Raw genomic sequence first — 22621 nt, forward strand, 5'->3', positions numbered from 1 at the left:
CCCTGTCTCCCTATTGAGATCATAATTAATTTGGATTTTGAAAAACTGAAAATTAGGATTAATGTGGAAGCAATTTCTTGGAGCTATTAATACTTTGCTGATTTTGAGTGGTGAACTGTTTTTAAAGTGGAGTTTTCTCACTGATATTCACTTGCTGTTTGGGGTTAAAGAAGGTAAGATCTGTAGGGAAAAAAAAGAGAAAAATCTCTGTATACCATATAAAAAAACCCCATTTTTTATTTACAAATAAAGGCTTCTTGAAGTTGAGGTAGTAAAATATTAGTGAAAGTAAGGGCTAGTCCAGATGGCATAAGACTTTGAAAAGAATTTAAATTCTATAATGGAGTTCAAGTGTAATTTCAGTGTCACTTTGCAAGATTTACACCATGTTTTAATTTACCTTGTTCTTGTGAATGTTGATAACTTCCTGATGATGTGCAGCATTTTAAATCAGTGAGTTTATCTGCTTAGTTGTTTGAATGTGAAGCTTTTTGTTTGGGTTCCTGGAAAGGGCTTGAATTAGATTCAATCTCTAAGAAGCAGAGAAATTATATTTTGTCCATGCTGTCCCTCTTCCCCTTTGTGGATAATGTTGTGGTTTCCATTTAGGTATTGTGCCATTTTCTAAGCAGTTTGTTTGCTGAGTTCTGGCTTTTTAGAAGTGCTAACACTGTTCTTAAATTCAGGGAGAATTTGTGTGAGACTTTTGAAAAGCAAGTTCATAACATGAAAACATTATTTCTTGGCTTTTTCTTTCCAAGAAAATGTTCTTTTTTGTAGTAAGTAGGACAAGCAAGAAGCAATAAAAGGGGGAGGGAGGGGAAGGTTTTGTATTTTAAGCCCTTCAAATAACTGCTTTGTTTAATTTCAAGTCTTGTATCTTCTTTGGGGTTTTCAGGATGAGATGGAGAGAGAATGCAAAATGTTTCCATTTTCCCAGGAACTGGGGTGACATTGGCTATGGGAAATGTGGGATGCTTTGCAGAAAAAGCTGAACAGCTTTTCCCCTTGCCTAACTCAATGTTCACCTATAAAGTTCCCATAAAATTCCTTTCTAAGTATTTTAGTTTAAGCTGCTTATCTGAAACTTGGTATTATTGAATGAATCCTCCTGATTCTGGCACTGCTCCCTGCTGTTGTGTATAGAGAACCAGACTTGTTTTGGTCTGATAGTAATTTGGTTTAAATGTTGCTGTCTATATTCATTAGCAACTCCTGAGGGTTTTTTTGAGGTGCATGAAAAACAATCCACTCCTGCATCTCTCATTCTATGAAAACCTTATTTGTTCTGGTTGGATATGCTCCTTCTGGATGAAAACAGATGAAAATCTCCAAAACAAGAGCTTACAGTCTGTGCATGTTTGCTGCTAATGTCCTTGATGTTGGTGCTCAGACTTAAGATGGTTGTAGCAGCCCATATTTGCTCTGATTGCCTCATATTCCCTGTTGATTAAATGAGGGGGGGATGTTATTCCCATGTAACAAAATGCCTGTTCCTTCCCTTTACAGTTCTAATTTGCCAAAAGGAGTTCATTGCACTGATGTTGTTTTGTGCTGTCTCCTTCAAGTTAATCTCTGCATAAACTTTTTTTTTCTTTTAATTTGATAGTTTTTATCTAAAATAAATATGTGAATGTGCTCCTTTAGTGTTATGGGATGGTATAGTAGTGTAAGCATTAATTTCAGAGAATGATGAGGAAAAAGAAACAGTGTAAAAAGAAAACATTTTAGCTGTAGTGGTAGTGTCCTTATTTTTTTCCCTTGGATGGATTTCCTTAGATGGGAACAGCTGGAAAATTGATTTCTTATTGATTTCATGATCTTTTTTCCCAGCTCTGCAAATGGCCTTTGTTAAAAGCCACTTTTACCCTCTTCTTTCTTTCTGTTTCTCGGTCTTGTTCTTTGAAACATTGTTCATTTTCCTTAAAGAGGTTCCAAACAGTAGTCTGTCATTGTCACTGCCAACAGATTCCAATTTAAAACCAGCATTTCCTATTCTCCACTTGCAAGAGTTTGTTCAGAGTACTATTTTAATTAAACAGCACTGATGAACAAGGCTTAGCATGATTTATAATGTTTTGTGGAGTGCAGGGGTTGTGGCAAAGATTGCTTTTATCATTTTTTGACCCATGATAGTAACTTAATATATTCAAATGGTGCATATTTACACATTGCCTTTGATTCTATTAATGAATAATGTCTGTTCTTTACACGGAGTAATTACAGCTACCAGTGCTGCTCTTTGGATTTATTGCACCTGTGGGCACCATCACTGAGACCACTGCAGGCAGAAGCTCTCTTTAAATGGAAACACTTATAGGTTGGCTTAATAAAGGACTTTATTATTAAGCTCTGAGATTTTAAAGAGTAACTCCATATTCTTTTCAGATGATCTTTGTTGTAACTCCAGCTTTTTTGTTACTTTGGGAGAAGATTCTTAAGCCTGAAGTCGAGGCAGTTGCTCTTGATACCTTCCTGATGGGTACTTCAAATGTTGGGTGATAAATACCTGTAGTTTAAAAGGACTTCAGTATTTTCAGCTCTTTTTTCCCCACATTTCTGTTGTAAGCACAATGTTCAGCACACTTGCTGCCTTTTGATCAGACTAATCTGATAAGAGTTAAATTTTTCTGGATTATTCTGAAAAGCAGAATAATGAATAACAATGGAAAGGCTTCTGTTCATGGCATGAAGACATGATCTGGAGTGGGCTTTTGGGTTTTGAAGTGGGAGATGGAATATGGGTTCACCAGTAAACTTTCTGATATCTGAGTACATTTAGGAAAAGCTATTCATAGACAGATGTAGTGTGAATAGAAAGGGAAGTCCATTGTGTTACATTTCATAGATTGAAGGAATACAGACACTGTCATCCATGTGAAGAATAATGGCTTTAAATATGAAAGTGAATGCTTTTATAAGTACCTGAAAGATGCCCAAAAATCAGCAGGAAAAATGTAATGAGAAGGTTCTTATGAAAGTATAATTCTTTTGTTATTACATAGAAAGAAATCTGTATAGCAATGCTTGGGCTTAGTAGAATGTACTTAGTACAAAGGTGCACTTCAGTACCAGCTTTCTGTGTGTAAGTTCAGTTCTGTCCATTTTTATTATATATGTGTAAAAATGATGGTTATTCTCATTTAAGTTAGCATGGTATTTTATAGCACTGAAATATGCCAGATGGCCAGGGATATTTCACCTAAATACTAAATAAAGTTAAAGAAAACATTCACTGAAGCCACTAGAGGTCTGATTCAGAAAGAAAATACTAAAGTAGCATGAATTTAATTTAAAACTCAAAAAATTCTGTCACTGTTGACCTTGTTTGTAACCTCCTGAAAGAGAAAGTTTTCCAATACTGCATGACTAAGAGCAAATACTGTGAGACCTAGTTCAGGGAAAGCTCTGAAACATATTTCAGCTGCTCCTGCCTAATTGCTACTTCAAAGGAATTGTGTGGAGCAAACACATATTTTGGAATTTGAATATCTTATTTCTTAACAGAACAAGCTATTGAGAGCAAACCCATTTTATTTTTGGATCATGTTGCACGTATTTATCTTGTTTTTAGTGTAAACTTTGAGGTTTATAACTGTAAATATTAGGGAAAAATTCTTTCCTGTGAGGGTGGTGAGACTCTGGCACAGACTGCCCAGCAAAGCTGTGGCTGCCCCATCCCTGTAAGTGTTCAAGGCCAGGTTGGATGGGACCCTGAGCAACCTCGTCTAGTCTGGACACATGGAAGGTGTCCCCATCCATGACAGGGGATGGGACAAAATGATCATTAATGTCCCTTCCAGTCCAAACCATTCTGTGATTCTATGAAATACATCAGTAAAAGATAATGGATCTATTTAAGTAGATTACTATAATCTCAAAAACCCAGCTTGACAATTTTAATTCTGACAGGAGTCCCGCATATAAACCACAAACCAGGTATCTTTCCATACAAGGCTTCTAAGAACCACCATGAACAATATCATAATGCAGGGCTTAATTTCAGCAGTTGTCAGGTTGCTAACACATGGAGTGGTGAACAGTGATGAATGCTGGGCAAAAATTCTCAAGTGCTAATTAAAGAAGTAGTTCAGTCTGATACAGAATGGACCTCACCCAAATTTTCCTTTTGTTCTGCTGAACATCTTAGGAAGGATTTCCTCTTTTTGAATTTATTTTGTTCCTCTGTTTTCAAGAAGTAGAAACAAGAATAGAAAGAATAGAAACACCATAACTTCAAAGCAGTCTCTTACCATCTTTCTTTTATGGTCCATTTTTTCAGTGAAATAGTTAACATAAATCTGAATGAGAGGACTGATTGCTCAAGAGGTCTCTAATGATTCCTTAGGGGCAAAGCTTTCCTTACACATTAAAAGGTTAATTTCAGTCCTCCACTGTTATTTGTTGACATTGCTGGATGTGCCCAGTTTGAGCTTTGGAAGGGATGTGGAAGGGATTTGGAAGTCTTAAGGATGGCTAGTTCACATTTGGGAGAGTCTATGAGAGGAGACCAAATGTCATGTAAATGTTCTGGAACAGAGCAAAGAAATTGGCTCAGGCAGCTTCTGCTGTTGGTCAGGGTCTGTATTGTTAACAGATGTCTGTGTATTGCATCAATAAGTAATAAAATGCCTGTTTGGAATAACTGCCAGCAGGCAGTTGGGTTGGGGTTTAGTCTGTGGCTTATCAAGAAAAGCCTTATATAATGGGCAAGAAAATCCTAAGAGTCTGTTTTAATTTTTAGTTTCAGGGCAGCGAATTACTGAAAGACAAAACGCATTTCCTTTTTTGAGTGACTATTTATTCATGGATCCCCATGCAACTGACAGTTGAAAGAATCCTAGTTTCTTCTTCCAAACCACTAAATAAACTCACTCAACTGTGCTGGCAAATGTTCACAGACACCCTTCTCCTAATCACTGCTGGGAAACAATCATGTGCACTGATCTAGCAGTGCTGAAGCCCTATTGATGGGCAGGTTGCCTGTTTTCCAAAGAAGCAATTTCAAATGACTGGAAAACTTGCTAAAAACTCATAGGAAATTAGGTTTCCTGTCAGTTGTTTTGAGGATGTCACTGCCTTCTGCTATAGCAAGCTGTCAGATTCCCATCATTGGAAAGGTTTTCTACCAGAGTTAGACAATCCATCATTTGTCGTTCCTACCTAAATTGATTGATACTGATTGTTGGTTTTGTTCTCTGTCACTGCTGAAAGATCCTTAAACATTCCATTTGTTAAAATGTGGGTTCTTTCATGAGGCTTTATCCTTTAATTGCCAGGGCTGGATACAACACTTATTCAGAAAACACCATTAATATATATATGTATGTAGGTATATATATGTATATGTATGTGTATATATATATATACATATATATATATATATACACACACATATACATATACAAAAAATGTGTATATATATATATGTATATATGAGTGTGTATATATGTATATGAAGAATGATCCCCCAGTCTTCAAAGTGTCTTCTCATTAGTTCATTCTTATCTGGCAACATACTCCTAAATATCCACTGAGGTTTTATGCATATTTAGACAGGATTTAGATATTAGGATATCCTATGAATTATTACAGTAGATGTGCCATTTCTGCTTTTCCTGTGTTTAACTCACTTAGGTGTATTAATTGGACAAAACAGTAAATTGATGACGGTTCTTCAGATTTGTATAGCTTATTCTTTGTGAAAACACATAATCACTGTCACTTGTTTTTATCTTAAATTTCTGTATGGCTGAGTTTAGTAATTTCTTCAAATTGGTGTTCAAATACAGCACTGTGTTGAGAAGAGTGTTACATTGTGTACTTAAATAGTGTGACTAATGTGGAGAGAAGTAAGAAATCCTTACTTATAGTTTCTTGTTCAGTGCTAAACTCCCACAAGCTGAAGTGTGGGAGGGCATTCAGAGTAGTAAAATTATCATTCTTTTCAGAGGGCATTCAGAGTAGTAAAATTATCATTCTTGCTAGTCTTATCTCTAGGGAAGTCCTTTCCTATCCAAAATTACATAGAATTGAATTTATTGTCCAGAAATAAGTCAGCTACCTAAATCAATTGTAAAAATATTTGTTCAGATGTTTTGACTCCTGAGATGCTTCCCGGAGCTTTCTTGAAGATCAGTAGCTCACTCAAACTCAAGAACATGGAGACATGAAATGCTTGTACTGTCATCTGCACAAGCTAGTGTTAACTAAAAAACAAATCTTCCCAAAGCATGTTGCCAATAGCCTTAAATACCTTTAAAGAAATGATGATCTAAGATGTATAGGTAGGAGGGATCTCAGTATTCAGATTTTCCATTTCATGTTGTTCAAATGTTATACATATATTTCAGGAGAGTGTTGTCTTTGACATATAGAACTGGGGTACTTCTGTATTTCTGGAGAGTGCTTGAAGTTAATATTGCATCTTTTGTGTCATTTCAGGAGTATGATGATGGCTATGGAGCTGCTTATGATGAACAAAGCTATGATTCCTATGATAACAGCTATAGCACTCAAGCACAAAGGTAAGCCTCCAAATCAACTGTAACTGCATTTGAAAAATTCTGTGGTTGGCCAGTTAATTTTACTTAGAGTTTTCCAATTTCATCATAAACAGCAAAAATTTTATTAAAAGATTTTAGAAATAACCCCCAGGTTACTTGTCTTTAATATTACATAAGTACAAAACTTAAATTTGTGAGAGGCTGAAAAGAAACAGAATTGAGAACTTGTACCAGTTTTAGTGATGCCAAATCCTAAATCAAAGTTTTCAAATGTTCCAAAAATTCAGGGAAATTTAGTTCAGATTTGTTGTGGGAGGGAGGAGTGGATAAGGAAGGGGAGAGGAGAAAAAACATACAACTTTATAGGAGGTATTAACTTTTCTGAAACACAACTGATTAAATTTTCTTACTACTTTTGCAAAGATATATTCATGTATTTTACCTGTATTTGACTGTAAAAAAATACACCTGTCAGTTTGCTTTACTCCTCTGGAAATCCTTGTGACAAATTTGAATCTCTTGCCATTTGTTTTCCTTTTCCCACTTCATTGTCAGTAGTATTTTTAACCATTTTGATTTTTTTTTTAATTTTGCTTTCTTAAAGGAGTCATTATTTTGCAACTCCATGAATAACAATATGACCCAATGATGGGAAACATGCTGTGAAGTAAAACTACTTCTTTTATGTGGTTTGAATTTCATGGCAAAAATCTCATTACAAATATAGCAGCTTGGATGATCATCTCCACTTCTGGAAACAGAACTTCTGTCCACATTTTACTGAGCTGTAATTTATTTTCATTCCTTTTCTCTCAGACCAAGCATTCATAATTTTCTCAGTAGTAGATGTTTTAATGTTTTTGACAATGTCCTGAAATTCTATGGCAAAGTTATGACTTGCCTCTGAGGCAGGGTTACTGAGATTCCTGTTGATGAATCCCTTGTAGTGAATTAAACTGAAAAATGTATTTGATGCAGAGTTCTTTTACCTTCTGCTAAATATGTAAAATTTACAATGCAGCTTTATCTGAAATAGTACAGAATTGTTCATAGCAAAGTTGAGAACAAAGCTGTTTACACATGGCATCTGCTCTGCTGTAGAATTGTCACACCCAATTTCAGTTTTGTTGTGTAAATGAATATTTTTCTGTGCTTAACAGTTTAGTCAATGTGAAAAAGCATAGTGGAAAGTTCAAGTGCCATTATTGTTAAAAACTACAATAATGAAATTACCTTTGTGTCTGATACTTGGCTCCTACAGACTCTAAGCTTGATAAAAATATGACTTAAGAAACCTGCAGTGTAGAAACTTCAAAATATGAGACGCTGTAGAGTGTTACATTTTGAGAACAGTTGCTGGTAATGGATTTTTTTTTCCCCAAAAGACAATTGCCAAAGTAGTCCTCAATTTTCATGTTGGCAATTCTGTTCTGCCTTCTTGCTTGTGCTGTAGGTAAATGGGTTTATTGCACACAAACATTTGGACTTCGTTACAAAGTCATTTGCCTGATTCAAAATTAAACATTACTTGGGTTTGATTTTTTTTTTCCCCACATTAAGAAGGTTTTCACTGAGATTTTCTTTCTTTGAACTAAAATTAGGAAAAAAGCAAATCTCCCCAGGAATGAAATTGCTCTTGTAAACGATTAATAGATAAGAGTATGTATAATATTCTTAGATACATTTGCACATGCTTGGCTGTCTAGGAGACATTTCATAAAATGGTTGCTTTACTTTGTATTTTGTCTGTAGTTTCACAAAATATATATTGTTAGATTATAACAAATTTGTTACCTTCTTAATGATTATTTGACATTTATCCCCTAATTTTATTTAGTGCTCTGTGGAAAAAGAAAACGAGAAATTTTTCACTTGCACTTTCCTCACAGGATATCAACACTCATTTTCTGGCTTGGCAGAAAGATTTTTAGGATAGTATTGGCAGGCAAAAAATAACTATAAACATCCATCTGAGCTACGTAGACCAGCATTCCTATCTTTAATCTGAATATCAAGTTGTAGCCCATATTGCAAAATACCATTTTGTAATCAAAATTATATACTTATCATATTTAAGAGCATTACAAGGCCCTTACTATGAAGGAAATTAGGCAAAGTGCATTGTTTTCATAATTTAGCCTTTTTTATTCTTGATTTTTTGCCCTCATAAAAAATGGAAAGAAACTGCATTTGCACATGGAGAGCAGTGATGTGTTTAAAATGCATAATTTGGTGACCAGCATGGGGAAATAACTTACCCTTTCCTTTTCTAAGTTGAAAATAGTTTGAATAGTATTTCTAGTATTTCTTCTGATATTGATTCCTTTAGAAATACTGTGATATTAGTGACACTGTGTATTAAAGAGGAAATCTGAGAAATAGGTAGTAAACTGAAAATTAGTTCTCTCATTAAATTACTTGCAGTGGTTTTTAGTACATGACTAAGTTTGAGTGCAGGAACAGGGCTTAATGCTCACAAGTGTACAGTGATGATATTTGATATGGCAGTAACAGCTAAAATTTTCATTTTCGTTTTAAATATTTGGCTTATTTAGTGATTCTTCGTTTAAAGATAGAAACTTGCAATAGAATCTGAAATATCTTCAGGAATTTTGGAGATCTCTAAGAGGTTGCTCAACAGCAAATCTTTCGCTCTAGGTGCACAGGAGTGCATTCTCCCAATTCAGTCTTCAGCACCACAGTGTGACTCTCCTTTATTGCTCTTTACATCTGGACATTTCAAGTGTATTTCCCATAAATGGCCAAATCTGAGCTGGATTAGGTTGAGTGACATGTTTAGATAAGAAGAATAAGAAACTGTGTATTTCTGTGTGCATTAAGGTAGTTGAGACTTTGTTCTGTAAATAAAGTATTCCATTCTATGTACTACTTTCTTGCTGACACCAAATCATGAGTGGTTAGAAGTTTAATAGTATTTTATTTGACATTGTGGGAATCTTTCCTTGTACCTGGCAAGCTGAAGTTTGAGTTAAAACCTGCCACAGCACTAACAAGAGAGAGAAACATGAGGATTTTGAGTTATCTATCTTAATGCCATGTAATCATATAAAAAAATGTTGTTTTCCTTTAGAACATTCTATTATCCACTGTTGCTTGTTCATGGAACAAAGCCCCAAATAGTGCTTCAGGATGTCCTTTAACAGAATTATTTTTTATGGTGGAAAAGACTTAAAACATCCCTTGAAGCTGTACTGTGTTTTACTAGATATCTAATTGATTTTTAGAAGATTAAATTACATGTATAGTTTTTTGCAGAGGGATTGTTAGATAAGTTTATCACTATAAACTGGGATGTTTAATAAACTGGATTGTTTAATCTTGTTATAAAAACCTGAAATTATCTAAATTTTATTTTTTAAAATTGCACTTTCTGAAAATCAGAGTAGCAAATTCTTCATAGAATCATAGAATAGTTTGAGTTGGAAAGGACCTCAAAGATCTTCTAGTTCCAATCCTCTGCCATGGGCAGGAATAACTTCCAGTAGACCAGGGTGCTCCAAGCTCCATCTCACCTGGTCTTGAACACTTCTAGGGGTGGAGCATTCCCACATTCTCCAGACAGCCTCTGCCAGTGCCTCATCATCCTCCCAGTAAAGAATTTCATTCTAGTATCTAATCTAGATCTCTCCTCTTTTAGTTTAAAGCCATATCCTCTTCTCCTATCACTTCATGCCCCAATATGCAGTGAGTCTTTAGGGTTACATGATGTGCAGTCAAGGACATGCTATGTAATCAGGAATTCCTTCATAAAATTTCTCCTACATACATATTTATAAATTTCATGTGTGCAGTTGTGGGCCAAGAGCTTTGTCAGCATGTTATGGTAAAATATGAAATAGAGTTGTGAAAGCCAAACTCATGACTCCTGGTGCTGATATTTGCCTATGTCAGACTCATGTGGTCTTGTCACCAGCATGTATGCATGTTTACACAACTTAGCTCACTCTTAAAGGACTTCCCAAGCCTGTTTAGAACTGTAATGATTTATTTGGATTTATTTCAGAAAGTTCAGGGTGCTTTAATGGCCTGATGTTATTGCTAGACCAATTTTATTATGAAAATTCAGCTAATAGTATTGTGGAGGGATCAAGAGGGTTTAGTTGAATCTTCATTTAAAACTGTAGTTTAGACATTTTCAGCATGAAAAAAAATCTAGTTATTTTAAATCTCTGAAATAGGCTTCAAATTGAGCCAAAGTGCTTTTGGTCCTTTGGTGACTCCGTACACGATCTGCACAAGTGTTTGCCAGGACAATAAGGAAATGCGAGGCAAAGGGAAATGGATGCTAATAAATCAATTGTCTCTGTCAGCTCCCTGTTTAATGTTCTCTAGAATACCTAAGATTTATCACTGAGGAATTGTAGAATAATGGTGGTGTATGGAAACAAAGTCCACCAGGGAGATGTACTACATCATTTGGATTTAGCGCTGCCATCTGCTTAATGGCATTGAGATGACTACAGAGGTACTTATGATCAACCATTCATAGCAGTGACAGATGCTGCAGAGAGTTAACATGCCAGGCAATGAGGTTTGGTGCTGAAATCCAGATTATGTGGCAAGGTTGCTGAGAAAGGGGGGGCTGGGTTTCTTACCTCTCCAGTAGCATTAGAGAGTTTACTGTGTGATTTTAGGTTTACTATTGAGAGATGATGGCTAGTACAGTTACTGTAGTGCAAAAAAGAATGCGGACAAGCCCCATCTGTCTGCTTCATGCACTCAGAAGCTTCAAAGAACTTCTTTAGTCTTGTCTGCTAGCATTTAAAATGGGATAGTTTTCCTAGGAAAAAAAGAAAAGGTTTTTCTAGATTTATTTTGAGCCTACAACAGAGATCAGAAGCCTAAACTATAAGAGGAACACTCTGTGTACCTGTGTGCCAGTGTCTGGTGAGGAACAAGAATGAGTCATTTATGTAGCAATGGCATTTTGTGTTTAATTATAATTCATAATTTAAAAGTATTTTAGATCTTCATTCGAGGTGATCTCACCTTCACTCTGTTGCAGAATTTAATCTAAACACACACGTAAAAATGGGAAAATTCAGACTTGGAGAAATTGCTGGATTTGTTTGCAGTTTTCTGCATTGTTCTGTGGTTCCCACATTTACCTAATACTGCTATACATTTATCTTGGCAGCAACCATTTTGCCATTGACTTAAGCAGTGTTTCTCAACTGCTCTTTGTGCATATCTAGCAATAATTACTATCACTTCCAATCATACCAAAATGTGATAAATTCAAATCCCTGCAAGTTGCCTGTGAGCCTGGAGCCAGACAGTTAACCTAATCTGAGCTGAGGGAACTGGCAAACTCTTTTCAGTATACCTAAGTTTATTCAGTGCCACTAAATCATTCTGTGGTTATTGCTGATGTGTTGGGAAGTAAGAATTACACACTGCAGCTTTGTTAGATCATTTGCTTAAATGCCTTTATGGTAAGCCCTAGGCATGATAAAGTGTGTCATAAGGTGTTATGAATTATATAATTGTTCAGGTTCGAAAAGACCTCCAAGATCAAATAAAATAGTCAACCCAGCACCACCATGTTCACCACCAAACCATGTCCCAGGTGCCACACTCACACTTTTAAGATTTTCACTGTTTCTTGGGCAGCGTGTTTCAGTGCCTGACCACCCTTTCAGTGAAGGAATTCTTCCCAATAATCCAGTGTTTCACACATGGCAGAAGACCTTTCCACAGCCTCCTTTCAGGGAGTTGTAGGGAGTGATAAGATTCCCCCTGAGCCTTCTTTATCATCCATTACCTTATTTACAATTCATTTCAAAAGTGACTGATTCAAGACAGAAAATTTCTCTGTAATAGGGAAGACTTTGCACAAAAACCGTGTGGTGTGAGAGGTTTGAGGAATTTTGTGTTCGGTAGCTTATGGTAGTTACCTAACAATGGAGAAACTGGATGTTGGTTTGGGTGAAAAGGACTTAGAAAAACACCTTGAAATCCAGCAGTGGCCATTGTTCAACTGATGCTTGAAGAATACAACTAAATTGGTTTGCTAAAATCCTTCAAATCTCTAAGTACTGCTTTTTATATTATTCCAGAGGCACTTTAGTTACAAGAGAAGCTGATTCCTGGTGTGTAGCTCTTGGAAATACCCTCCTCATTTCCCACTAGGAGCTCAAATTTTCAGGTGTTTTTTGAAACTACGCTTAGTAGTCATATAAAAGATGATGGCATTCCTGTTTAATAGGAGGATTTTCATGAAGAGCTGAGCATATGGATTTGAAATTGGCTTATGGAGATGTTGCTATTGGTATTTGAAAGTTAATTGCTAACAGTTTGTTTGTGATGCTCAGTGTTTTAAATTTACATTGTTGAGTTTGTCAGCAATCATGCATTTCCAGGATGTATAAATATGCATTATATGCAAATGAGTGTCTATTACTGTAGTTTTCCAAGATGTAATTCTCTCCATTTTAATGCTTGTAGCTGTTTGTATTTCATGCTTTGACTTATAAATCAAATCAGTCTGCAGGAGCTTGATTTCTGGGATTGTGCAAAGTGTTGGCATTCTGTGTTGCTGTTGTTTATGAACACCTGGTATGTACCAGAGTGTACTGGAGGTTATAATTCTGTAAAATAAAGCCTTAAAGCATTAGCATAAATAAGCTAATGTAGCTTTTGAATGAAAATCCTGGCATGTAGTTTCCTGCTTAATTTTTGCTCTTACATTATTGAAAGAGATTATTTACTGCAGTATTTCAGATCTAATTTTTCAGGTTTAGATAGATGTTTTCCTTTTCCTTCACAAGTTAAGGTGTGACAAGGTAAACTATTCAAAAGTGCCTTAGTAAAATAGATAGTTTTAATTGTGAATCTAGTGTATTTTAATCTTTCTTAAATTGATTTACATAAATCTGGTCTGAAATGCCAGTAAAAAGGAATATGACTAAGATGATTCAGCTGTAGTGATGGGAAAAACACAGCATATCTCATGGTGCACTCATAAAACTGGAAAAGGTTTTTTGAATCCTCATGGTGATATTAGTAGATGGCTTCACTGTTTAATGAATGTTAGGATTACTCTTCATCTTTACTAATTACAAAAAATAAAATTCATTTGGTTTTTTCCTAATTTTGCCTTTAAATTTAAATGTGTCTGTGCCTCTTTGTTTAGGGAACAAGTAAAAATGCATTTGGAAATAAATTTAGAAAACTGTTAGAAAAACTACTATGCAGGTCTTAAAGTAGTAAAAAAAACCCAGTAACATCAAATTACAATTATTGAGGAATAAAGAAAAGTCATTATTTAATAAAACTGTATTAATTTTGCATTATTGGTTTAATTTTACTTTGGTGATTTTACAGCATCTTAAACTTGATGGTTGGATTCCACAATGCAATTAAATAGGATTAATAGTTGGTAGGATTTTGAATTTTTTTCCTTGACTGGTTACAGAAGTGAAAACATGAGGAAGGGAAAGGTCAAAGTGGATCTTCCAAATCAAAAATAGGAAAAAAAATCGTTTACAGGAAATATTTTGTAACCTGAAGTGCTGTGTTGTACCCGTTAGTGTAACTAGTGGAACCAGTCACAGCTAAAAAAATCTTAATTAAAGAAAGGCTTCAAATTAACTACAGTTTGTTTTAAAAATAAGGTTCTTTAAGCTTGGAGGATGGAGGTAACAAAGACAAAGGGAGAATACCCAGTTGCCAGGCATCAGCAGGATGCTGTAGAAATGTGCTGGATATATGGGCTTTGGAGACAGAACACGGATAATCAATCTTACAAATTAAAGTTATTCATTTAGAAAGGACTTCTCAAACATCTCACATTATAATTAGCTTCCCAGCAGTTTGATTAAGAGATACAAACATGAGGAAAAGAGACTACATATTCTCTCCAGACTAGAGAAAGGACATCTTAAATTTACATTTGCAGACTAGAGAATGACATATTGATACATAGATATAGATATAGATATAGATATAGATATAGATATAGATATAGATATAGATATAGATATAGATATAGATATAGATATAGATATAGATATAGATATAGATATAGATATAGATATAGATATAGATATAGATATAGATATAGATATAGATATAGATATAGATATAGATATAGATATAGTGAAGACTTTCTTTTTTCCCTGGTGAGGAGTGGAGAAGGAGCTTCCCTGCCCTGGAAACTCACACTTGGAAGCCAGTGCCTATTAGCTGAGTGAGAATTCAGGCTGCATCAGCTCAGAACATATTTTTGTCACAGACGTGTTTTTGTAGATGAAAATTTGACACTGTTTTGCTGGTTGACAGTCAACACACTTTGGCTGCTTACTAGCAGTAATTGAAAGTTGCAGTTTTCTCTCTGAGTACCCTGTTGTATTCAGTTTACTTTTCAAGGGAAGAAAAATATTCCTTCTTTCTGTTGGTAAGGAAATACCTACTTAATTGGGCAACTAAAATTGGAGATGGTTACAGGAAAACTTTATAATGGTCTTAATTGTTTGTCCTTGTATTTTATTTCAGTAGAAATACTGAGGACTATGAATTGTGCTTTTAAGCATGATTTTGATATAGTTCAGGTATAGATGATGAAAAAAAATGTATTACTAAACATCATAACCACATTTATCTTGGTGTAATTGTATCATGAGTGCTGTATGTAAAGCCCCTGAAACATGAGTATGGATAGAAGTAGTGAGGCCAGGAAATGAGTCCTTGCACTTAAATGGATTGAATTGTCCTTGGGAGGATGAGTCCTGCCTTGCTATACTTGGAGAGGCAAGGTTTGGACCCTACTGGTGCAAAGGATAATGGAGAAGTACTGGAAGGGTCATGAACACGGTAAAGCTTATGATTATGCAGGCCTGAAAACAATTAAACCTAAACTTTCTTTTACTAAATGTATTCCTTGATGGCACTTTCATTATTTTTGAATTATATAAAACCATGAAGGAATGATACCTTTTCTCTCAAATGTTCTTCAATTTCAACTTGTAAAGCCCCAATTTTTTAGAAAGGTGTTGAAAGTTGTACTGTTCTTCAGTAAATTAAAAGTATAGGAAGGTAAGATGTGTATCTTCTGGAGCAGTATTTGTGCTGATGGAGTGGTGACAAATCACCTGTGCCCTTTTTGAGGGCAGTGTTGTCTTGTACTCCTGACTGTGACGAGTGACATCATTTTGGATCTCTGACAACAACATATGCAGAACTTGGGGGATAACTAAGAATTACCTGGAATAATACCCCAGATCTTTCCAGTATTGCAGTGAATAGTCTAAGGAATTTTTGGCTGATATCTCTCAGTTCTTCACTGGGCTGCTTGCACTGCCCAGAGTAATTTGTCTTTTTGAAGAGAGAGGGAAGAAAACATCTTTTTCTGATGTTAATGTTGTGTCATGTCTTTTTCTCCATTTAGCAACAGAAATATGATTGGTACACCCCCAGATAGTTAAAAACATCAAGCTTCCTGTGGTAGCAGTTCACACCCTGCTTTGCAAAGCAGACAGATGAGGTGCAGGGTGTCTGGGGCTTGGTTCTAATTCACCAGCCAAACCAAAATGCTGGATTTATGCAACCTGAGTTTTTAGTTTTTCTGCTGGTACTTTCCTATTTAATGTAGTGAATTTTTGACATTAATTTGTTTAACATTTCTCATGTTCAGAGATGTTTTGTTGCTTTGTTCTATTCATAGTTTCAAGGTAAAACTGTAGCTCCTGCTGCTGCTGTTCCTGAGAAACCTGATTTGTACCATGTGCTTCAGTCACCTCTTTTAATTGCCATTTTCCTTTCCTCTCTTGAGAGGTGGCATGAGAAGGCAGCGGGGAAAGACTAATTGAGTTGAGACAGAAATAAGTGGACATTTCACATGGTAAAACTGCTCTAGGCAACTGTGTAGAGTTCTGCTAGAAATACCTAATAAATCTGTGCCTGGTAGGTAGCACCAGAATGCAGATGCCTCTGAGGACGTTTCACAATTCAGAAGTGACATTTCTCATTTCTGCCATAAAAAGTAATTCCTAAATAGTGATTGCAAAGGGGTTCATTGAGAGAGCACTCTGGTCACCTTTTAGGATTACAGGTAACAGATCTCGTGTTCGTATCATCCATTTGAGAGTAGAATAGGCTATAATTCAAGGAAGATTGTGTCATTTTTCTGTATTTTATAAAGCATTCATGTAGGGGTCTCAGTTGGTTTCTGAGATCATTATCTGTTTGACAGATATAAACTGACCTGCTACTAAGTAGCAGCAGAACTGAGGATTAACTAAAAATTTATCTACAAGATGCAAGAAAAGATGTGGGTCTCCTCTTGATACTCTGGATTTCTGCTGTCCTGCTGTAAGTTGGGTTCCAGAATAAGGTGTTCTAGTGATCCACAGAAGCACTGAGAACAGCTCCCCAATGTGCAAGACATTACAGAGTGGTGAGAAGCTTCACTGCAGTGATTGCTGTCATGGATGCTCTTCCTGTTTGCTGTTGACAGATGCTTTTTGCTATCAGAAGTAGCTGGGCATGAAGAACTGACAGGAATGATGGAAAGAGGCTTATCCTTATGGAAGGGTTCTCTTCAGATGTGATCGTTTCAGTCAGGGTCTACCATATAAGAACTCTTGCTAGAGAGATCCTCATTTGCTTTTTCTGTTTTGTTGTTCTGTGCAACTCTGAGTGGGAGCACAAAGGATGGGTGCTTGCTGGAGCTTCCCTTGGCACAAAAGAAAACCTTGGTATTTGCAAGGGTTTTATTGTCACTTTCTGAAACTGCCCTGGTTTCTGCCTAAAGGGATCAAAATTACTTTTGATACTCATGTGAAAAACCCAACTTTTTGGTCAGTTTTCCCTAATAAGCATTACTGGAAGCTGAACTATTGGCAAAGGCTGTTTTTCATCAGAAGCCAAAGAAATTTTCAGATCACTTGGTGCTCAAACCGGGCTTGTCAGTGCTTAAGTCTGGGATTTTCCAGTAAACTGGAAGCTTTCAGTCAGAGACCTTTTAATCTTCCTTTAGCAAGCAGAAACCTGCCACACTGCTTCTGTTTCAAACACAGCAATGTCACAATGTCCATTCTAAAAGATGCCTGTATCAAATGTAAAGAGCTGTGGCAATCTCATTGATTAAGTGCAATATTTTTTTACTACCTTTGTGCATTTTTGAAAGTACACTTGGACTGTGTGGTTGATCTGCTTGTTTTAGGCTTGTCCCAAAAATAGCCTGGTGACCTCTTCTGATATGGAATCACAGGATCATTAAGGTTGGAAAAGACCTCCCAGGACAAGTCCAACCTTTGACCAAGCACTATCATGTCAACTAAACCACAGCACTCAGTGCCACATCCAGACATTTCTTGAACATTTCCAGGGATGGTGGCTCCACCACCTCCCTCAGCAGTTCATTCCAATCCCTGACCACCCTTTCAGTGAAGCAATTATAACTGATGTCCAATCCGAGTCTCCCTGGTACATCCTGAGGCCATTTCCTCTCATCCTGTCTCTAGTTGCCTGGGAGAAGAGACCGACCTCTCCAGGAAACAATTTCTTTTCAGGAGCAATAAGGTGTCCCCTGAACCTCCTTTTCTCCAGGCTAATGGCTAAACTCACCCATCTCCCTCAGCTGCCCTCACAGGACTGAATTTCCAGACCCTTCCCAGCTCTGCTGTCCTTCTATGGACGCACTGTGGTGTCTCAATGTCTGTCTTGTACTGTGGGACCCATGAGAGTGGGTTGAAGCTACTGCAGATATTTGTCCTAGGAGAATATTCCAATGTCCCTAGGTAGAATAACCTAATAGTTAATAAAGTATAAAAGGTAAAGTTCCTTGAGACTTCACCATCATGTTGAGAGCAGTTATTCCTATTTGGTTTTTGTAAACATTTGGTCTATTATGGTTCATCAAGATATTTTCAGAAACAAATCAGCTTAGTAGAAAAGCCTGAGAAATTGAGGTCATTTTTCTTAGGGCCTTTGAAGGCTTATGTTGAATACCTCTAAATTAAAGTATTTTAAGATACTTCTCACAGTGATTCTAGAGAAATGGCAGGAAGCTTCCCAGTCCTCTTTACTAAATAAAGCCATGGAGAAGCACTTCTGTTTCATCAGCACTGCTGTGCTAGGATCTGAGCTTGCTCCTTTCTGTCTGAAGCTTTTTCTCTTAACACAGAAAACAGGCTCTTCCCCTGGCCTTACTTACTCTCTTTAAGCCTCATTTCACACTTCCTCTGAACATTGTCGGATTACTGCCCAGCCCTCAGCAATTAGAAACAACATACTTAAATTTATTGTTGTTTTCTAATCCTTCCATAGCATTAAGTGGTTTCAAGTTTTTATGCTGACATGGAAAATCAAAACCATTTTTCTTTGCCATCTCTGTCTTCTGTCTTGTCAGCCCAAAGCCATTATGCTGGAATGGGAATGCAAAAGAAGCTAAAAAGAGGGGATATAAGCAAAAGGTCTGTGTGTACAAAAGATCTGAATCACAGCTGATACTCCAGTGTTGTTTGCACTTGTACCATTTACTTGATGATTAGGAAGATGCTTGACGACTGAGCTGGATATAGCATGTAATCCAATTTTTTATCTAAAAAAAGTAGATGCATAGGAAATGAGGAAAATAAAGAAAGTGGTTTCATGGAGACAATTCACATATGAAAACAAAAGAACTCCAAGCAGAGTCCATGTCTAGTTGTGTTGAGTTCAGAAGGGAATAATCCATGTCATGTTTTCTCCTTTTTTTTGTGAAAAGAGGGAGTCACATGGGATAAAGAAGAAAATTAACTGAGTTTGTGGACTTTTTTTTTTCTTTTCTTTTCTATGAGACAAAATGAAAGGAAGAGGAGCAACTTGACCTACCTGGTAGTGGAAGGTGTCCCTGCCAATGGAATTAGGTGATGTTTGTGGTCCCTTCCAACCCAAGCCTTTCTGGGATTCTGTGAAAAGGCCTTTCCTTGAAGAATAAGCCCATTAAGGGAAATAAAAAGCTTAATATTCTTCAGTCAGAGAATCTGCTAAGATGTCAGAGAATATATATAAAAGAGCCTAAATGTAAAGGATGATTTTAAAGCAAAAATGTATATCATATCTTCTGTCCACAGGAAGAATTATTTAATGTAGTGCTGAAATCTTTGCAGCAGAAATGACCTCAACAATCTCAGTTATCTCAGTTAATGAGTTAAAACGTACAATTTAGAAGTACAGTATTGCTTTAGGGTGTTTTGAATAAGCTTGCTTTTTGCAGGCAGTTCCTTTGAAACAAAATACAATTCTATAAGCTGTGAGTTCATACACAGTACTAGAATTTTCTGTAATTCTAAAAAAACTCAAAAAAGATCATTATCATCAGTCTTGGTTGTGAACATCATGGAATATTTATTCAGACTTTTTAACAAATTAGGTTTTTTTTTTCTTTTTTTTTCCTTTCTCCACCCAGACCTTACAACCATCTGTATGTACCCTTTTCTTTGGGTCTTGAGGTTTTCTTATCTGAAGTTTTGCGCTTGTTTAACACAGAGCTGACTGGAGAATGTTGGCATTATTCATAGAACATGAATGCAGTAGGAGCAGGGAGTGCTGAATTGCACTGGACAAGTTTCCTTCCCATTGTACCTTGTGTTTTTCAAACAGATTATTAATTTTGAAGGGTTTGTCTGTTAATAAAGATGAGTTGTATATATACTTTCAGTATAAGTGAAAGGTTCCTTCCTTTCTGATGTTTATTTGTTTTGCAGTTTGTGTGCTGTAAAGTGAGTCATTTTTTTTGTTTAATAAATGTATTAGATCTATGAAATGAGACCCCACAAAGTCATTCTGACAAGATTGACAGATACAGGGATGGAGCTCAGCTGCTTTAGACTTCTAAACTCGATCACAGTCTTAAAATAAATAAGTTCTATGTGGAAGGATAGTGAATGTCAGTCTTCTGTTCATTTTCAGAATAAAGACTTTTATTACTGGCTGCTGCAGGGAGAAAATACTTCTTATTCAAACTTTACCCTTATTCTGGGGTCCTCCTCACCTGAGAAACCATGGAGAAAAGGGTTTGTAGGGATAATTCTTTGTGGATCTTCAAAGTCCAGTAGTTCAGTTGGTTAAGTGTTTGTTTAGGAAGCATTATACCAGCAATAAAAAATACTCATCCAGGCTTTTTAGATATTCATATGCACACACCAAAACTGTATTTTTTTCCTGGCTTGGTTATTTTGAGGGTTTTAAAATATTTAGTTTAAGGGGGAAAAAAAAGAAACCAAAATTATACACAAACAAACTCAAACACAACAGTCTTTTGTCAGTTCAGAAGTAATTGTGATGTGTTGTTTGTTTTATATAAATGCTTTACCTGCTAATTCATGTTAAGGCTATAAATTGTTTATTTTCACTCTGGTGTTTATTTTGTTAGCAATCAATCTAATGTTAGGAACATTTTATCAATATTAGTAATTACTTGCTAGTGATCATATATTAGTGATTTCCTTCTCACTCAGGAGGTGATTCTATGAAAAGGTCTTTCCTTACAGAATAAATCCATTAGGAGAAATAAAAAGTTTAAGAGTCTACTGATCTGGTAGCATCATCTTGTAGAGTATTTTCCAAATATTGTCAGCCCTGAGTCTGGCTGTGGTTAGAAAGAAAAGGAAAAGAACTATTTAGGCACTTGTTTTTCATATCCTACAAACTGTGTTAAAGACTACACGTGGGTAGACTTGGATGAAATACAAGAGCATAACGGAGTGATGTGCAATAAGGGCTGTTCTTTAGTTTCCATTCAGGGGTCTTAATACAAGTATAAAAACCATTATGAAAGGGAGGACTGTTTTAGGCCATGATTATGGTATTCATCCACACTTTTGAATCCTAACAACTACAGATTTCATCTTTTAACATAGTTTCTATTGTCATTTCTTTCTGTTAAAATGATAGCCTTTATATTTGTCTTCTGCTGTCTTGTTTTGAAGACGCTGGAACTTGTACACACACAGCAGCTGTATAACCTTCCAATCACCAAATATTTGCCTTTTATTGCATTCTTATCAGATATATATCTTTGAAGATATAAAAGCAAAATACTAGTAAGTGATGACAAAGAATGTATAGATGAATGAGGCGGTTCAGTACCTACATCTCCATTTCTTTTTCATTAACACTTGTAAGATCTTTAACTTTCCCAACTATAATTTTAAAAGGAAAATTCCCACAATGTGGATGAGTAGCCAAGTGACGAAAAAAAAAAATCTTGAATGAAATTAAATACAGTTTCTAATCCATAAACAGGCAGGACCTCAGTTGTCACTGCCACATGGATACTTACCTTTCTTAGGGCATGTGCTATATCCTTCAAGCTCTCTTTTCAGAGGTAGAATGTGTAATTATTTCTTCTTATGTTTTCTTCCCTGCTCTCTCCATGTCCCTCCTGCCCTGCAGTGGAGCAGATTACTACGACTATGGCCACGGACTGAGTGAAGACACCTACGACTCCTATGGTGAGTGGCTTTACAGCTCAATTACTGCAGCAACAGGCTCTTGGAAGAAAAAAAATCATAATGAAAGGATAATTTCTGTGAGGCAATGCTTAGTCCTGCAGCAGGCAATGGCTGCTCAGGGATTCCTGAGGTGTCACAGAGCTCTGCGTGTGCTTATTGAGAAAAATGCCCTCTGTGGTCTGTTAGCTAAAGCAGTCATGGGAAACTAAAACTGAAGATGTAGAGAAAATAAAACTTAAATCATGATGCATGCTGCCTTTTCATGTCTCATTCAGTAAGATTTAAGGAAAAAAATGGGGGTGGAGGACCTTTTTCCAGGAACTTTTGGCTGCCAAAAGCAAATGCTTGTGGTGTGGTCTCAGTGCACAGCTTGCATTGAGACTTGGTACAAGGTAGGAATCTGCTGAAGCTCCCAGCTGAATTAGGGCCTAATTGAGTGTGGTTTAGCCTTGTATGGTCCTTTTGTTTTAATTCATTTTCATGCATCAGTCCTGGGAAATCAAGCAGGGAGTCATTATGTAAAGGTTAGGGAAGTATTTTAGGTAGCTAATAGACATGAGGGCAGGGGTTACTCTGTATAGAGACAAAACAATGCCTAATGAAGCAAAAAAACATATGCCAGTTGTAAAGATTTTTTCTTTTTTTTTTTTTTTT

General features: G+C 36.2%; 1 protein-coding gene across 2 annotated transcripts in view; it reads left to right on the forward strand.

Moving 5' to 3' along the window:
- The window catches only part of KHDRBS3 (KH RNA binding domain containing, signal transduction associated 3), a 91129-nt gene that overhangs the window by 61503 nt on the left and 7005 nt on the right, over positions 1-22621 (forward strand). For both annotated transcript variants that reach the window (XR_010030330.1, XM_063174555.1), the window contains exons 7-8: positions 6445-6527; positions 21909-21967. Coding sequence is in view for 1 of the 2 variants with exons in the window: in XM_063174555.1 (XP_063030625.1) it covers positions 6445-6527; positions 21909-21967 (142 nt within the window). In the remaining variant the exon portion in view is untranslated. The remainder of the gene's footprint in view (positions 1-6444; positions 6528-21908; positions 21968-22621) is intronic.

This window comes from Melospiza melodia, chromosome 1, assembly GCF_035770615.1.
Source record: "Melospiza melodia melodia isolate bMelMel2 chromosome 1, bMelMel2.pri, whole genome shotgun sequence".
NCBI classification, from domain to species: Eukaryota; Metazoa; Chordata; class Aves; order Passeriformes; family Passerellidae; genus Melospiza; species Melospiza melodia.